At 40.9% G+C, this 3,422-nt stretch overlaps 1 protein-coding gene across 1 annotated transcript; it reads left to right on the plus strand.

Moving 5' to 3' along the window:
* Positions 1 to 222: 222 nt before the first annotated feature.
* Positions 223 to 1,490, plus strand: LOC128215948 (uncharacterized protein DDB_G0290685-like). Its single transcript, XM_052922548.1, has 2 exons — positions 223 to 359; positions 527 to 1,490. Exons 1-2 carry the CDS (start codon positions 223 to 225, stop codon positions 1,488 to 1,490), a joined length of 1,101 nt encoding a protein of 366 aa, XP_052778508.1.
* The last annotated feature ends 1,932 nt before the right edge of the window (positions 1,491 to 3,422 follow it).

Genomic DNA, 3,422 nt, shown 5'->3' on the forward strand with positions numbered 1-3,422 from the left:
CAGAAACAGTAATAAAGATAACGGCAGTGGCACCATCAACGCCAGGGTTCCGACCGTAGCGATAGCAAAAGCGATGGGAGGAGTTACAATGGCGACTATGCGAGGCCACATTTCCTGATGGACGCGGTAGCAACAACGATGGAAGCAGTAACAACAGCGATGGAAGGGTAACAACGGCGATTATACGAGGCCACATTTCCGATGGAAGCGGTAGCAAAAGCGATGGGAGGAGTTACAACGGCGACTATACGAGGCCACATTTCCGATGGAAGCGGTAGCAAAAGCGATGGGAGGAGTTACAACGGCGACTATGCGAGGCCACATTTCCTGATGGACGCGGTAGCAACAGCGATGGAAGGGTAACAACGGCGACTATACGAGGCCACATTTCCGATGGAAGCGATAACAACAGCGATGGAAGGGTAACAACGGCGACTATACGAGGCCACATTTCCGATGGAAGCGGTAGCAACAGCGATGGAAGGGTAACAACGGCGTGTATACGAGGCCACATTTCCAATGGAAGCGGTAACAACAGCGATGGAAGGGTAACAACGGCGACTATACGAGGCCACATTTCCGATGGAAGCGGTAGCAACAGAGATGGAAGGGTAACAACGGCGAGTATACGAGGCCACATTTCCGATGGAAGCGGTAACAACAGCGATGGAAGGGTTACAACGGCGATTAAACGAGGCCACATTTCCGATGGAAACGGTAACAACAGCGATGGAAGGGTAACAACGACGACTATACGAGGCCACATTTCCGATGGAAGCGGTAGCAACAGCGATGGAAGGGTAACAACGGCGATTAAACGAGGCCACATTTCCGATGGAAACGGTAACAACAGCGATGGAAGGGTAACAACGGTGATTATACGAGGCCACATTTCCGATGGAAGCGGTAACAACAGCGATGGAAGGGTATCAACGGCGACTAAACGAGGCCACATTTCCGATGAAAGCGGTAGCAACAGCGATGGAAGGGTAACAACGGCGACTATACGAGGCCACATTTCCGATGGAAGCGGTAACAACAGCGATGGAAGGGTAACAACGGCGTGTATACGAGGCCACATTTCCAATGGAAGCGGTAACAACAGCGATGGAAGGGTAACAACGGCGACTATACGAGGCCACATTTCCGATGGAAGCGGTAGCAACAGATATGGAAGGGTAACAACGGCGATTATACGAGGCCACATTTCCGATGGAAGCGGTAGCAACAGATATGGAAGGGTAACAACGGCGACTATACGAGGCCACATTTCCGATGGAAGCGGTAACAACAGCGATGGAAGGGTAACAACGGCGAGTATACGAGGCCACATTTCCAATGGAAGCGGTAGCAACAGCGATGGAAGGGTAACAACGGCGAGTATACGAGGCCACATTTCCGATGGAAGCGGTAACAACAGCGATGGAAGGGTAACAACGGCGACTATACGAGGCCACATTTCCGATGGAAGCGGTAGCAACAGCGATTGAAGGGTAACAACGGCGACTATACGAGGCCACATTTTCGATGGAAGCGGTAGCAACAGCGATGGAAGGGTAACAATGGCGACTATACAAGGCCACATTTCCGATGGAAGCGGTAGCAATAGCGATGGAAGGGTAACAACGGCGACTATACGAGGCCACATTTCCGATGGAAGCGGTAGCAACAGCGATGGAAGGGTAACAACGGCGACTATACGAGGCCACATTTCCGATGGAAGCGGTAGCAACAGCGATGGAAGGGTAACAACGGCGACTATACGAGGCCACATTTCCGATGGAAGTGGGATCAATGGTCAATGGTAATCATGTGTATGGGAAGGATAACAATTTCGACGGAAATGTTACGTATGGTGATCGCCGGGGAAACAACGACGACCTTAAGTGTAACAGCTTAAAACGACGGAAAGGTTACACTAATCGCTATACAACTATTGATTTCGAAGATGCAAACTTCAGTTAACTTGAACAATTAAAACTTAAACTAAAACTTAAATTAAATATTATTATTGGTTTTATTAAACTACTATTATTTTAATTAGTATTAGTATCATTATTTATGTTATAATTGCAAACACAAACACTTGAATACATTCCGTTTTAATATCTACTTATTTATAATGCAGTTTTTATTGATTATAATTATTTAAAATATTAATGTTAAAGCATGGCACTTTCAATATAGTCAATAAATACAATACAAATACTACTATACAATCTAAAAACAATAAAACAATGTTTCTTTTAAAAAGATATAAATACAAACAAAGTTTAACTTAAAAAAGAACTTACTGAAATTTTAGTCGAATAAACAGCTAGGCTATCCTAATCGAATCTAGATAGCTATTTGTCCTCTGACAAAATAAAGACAAACTAGGAAGTTAACGTTATCTATTGATTTAAAACGATAAAGACTTTCGACGTGCCTTTTATATAGATTTGCAGGTCAACGAGTTTACTCAAAGTACTTTATTATCAAAATAAAATTTAAATCAAAATTTCAGCCATGTACACTCACACTTTACAAAATTGTTATGTTTAAAGGCACGCCAATGAAGACCAAAACAAACGTCAAACAAGGGACAACAAACATAACACAACTATCACAATGGTACATGTTTGGCGAATTTCATTTCTCTTTTGTATTTTTATTTGTTAGAAAATGTGTGAACACACACTGACTAAACAAAGTTAAATGTATTTAACAATGACACGTAATAGTTTAGAACGCTATTCAAGTGATTCGCTCACAGACTTCTGGTACCGAAAATATTTTCAAATGTGTTTTATATTCAAATAGTTGATTATTTAATTAATCTTCTTTTTTATTCTAACCTACTATGGTATTTTATTTTCTGCTCATAATTCTAAATGATCAACCATTTCCTGTCATTTTCATTTTTACGACCAAAAAACTTGGTAAATAAGCTTCTTGAATCTATCGTAAAAAAAAAAAAACTTTGTTAATATTGCACACACAATTAGGATGTTTAATACCTGACCCTCAAACTCAGACAAACGACCCTTGAAAGATACGATATGTTGATTAATCAATTTATTTGTTAATAGTAACGACTACAAGCTGCATAAGTCCTCTTGAATGCTTCTATTAAATGTTTGCCTGATAGCGAAACGTGACAACTCAAATATGGCTTTATCTCTCAAGTATTCTTCCTTAACCCGTAAAACTTAACATTATTTACATTTGTCAGCAATATTTGCATTTTCGATACGATCATAAATTGTTTTTATCTTGTTACAAAATATCTGATACATGCCTCTGTGATGAAGCGAGAGTTTCAGAAGTCTCAACTTGGATATGTCTTGTTGCCCTCATTATTTGATCATTTATAGAATGTATTTACTTCCCTACTTTCATACCTGTAAATGAATTTTATAATTCCGGAGCTTTCGTACTTA

This window comes from Mya arenaria, chromosome 14 (assembly GCF_026914265.1).
Source record: "Mya arenaria isolate MELC-2E11 chromosome 14, ASM2691426v1".
Classification (NCBI taxonomy): Eukaryota; Metazoa; Mollusca; class Bivalvia; order Myida; family Myidae; genus Mya; species Mya arenaria.

Bases quoted from the DNA above. Each gene is read 5' to 3' on its own strand.
- LOC128215948 (XM_052922548.1), top strand. From the start codon at position 223: ATGGGAGGAGTTACAACGGCGACTATACGAGGCCACATTTCCGATGGA. The intron at 360-526 runs GTAACAACGGCG...TTCCAATGGAAG, and splicing joins GTAGCAACAGCGATGGAAGG to CGGTAACAACAGCGATGGAA.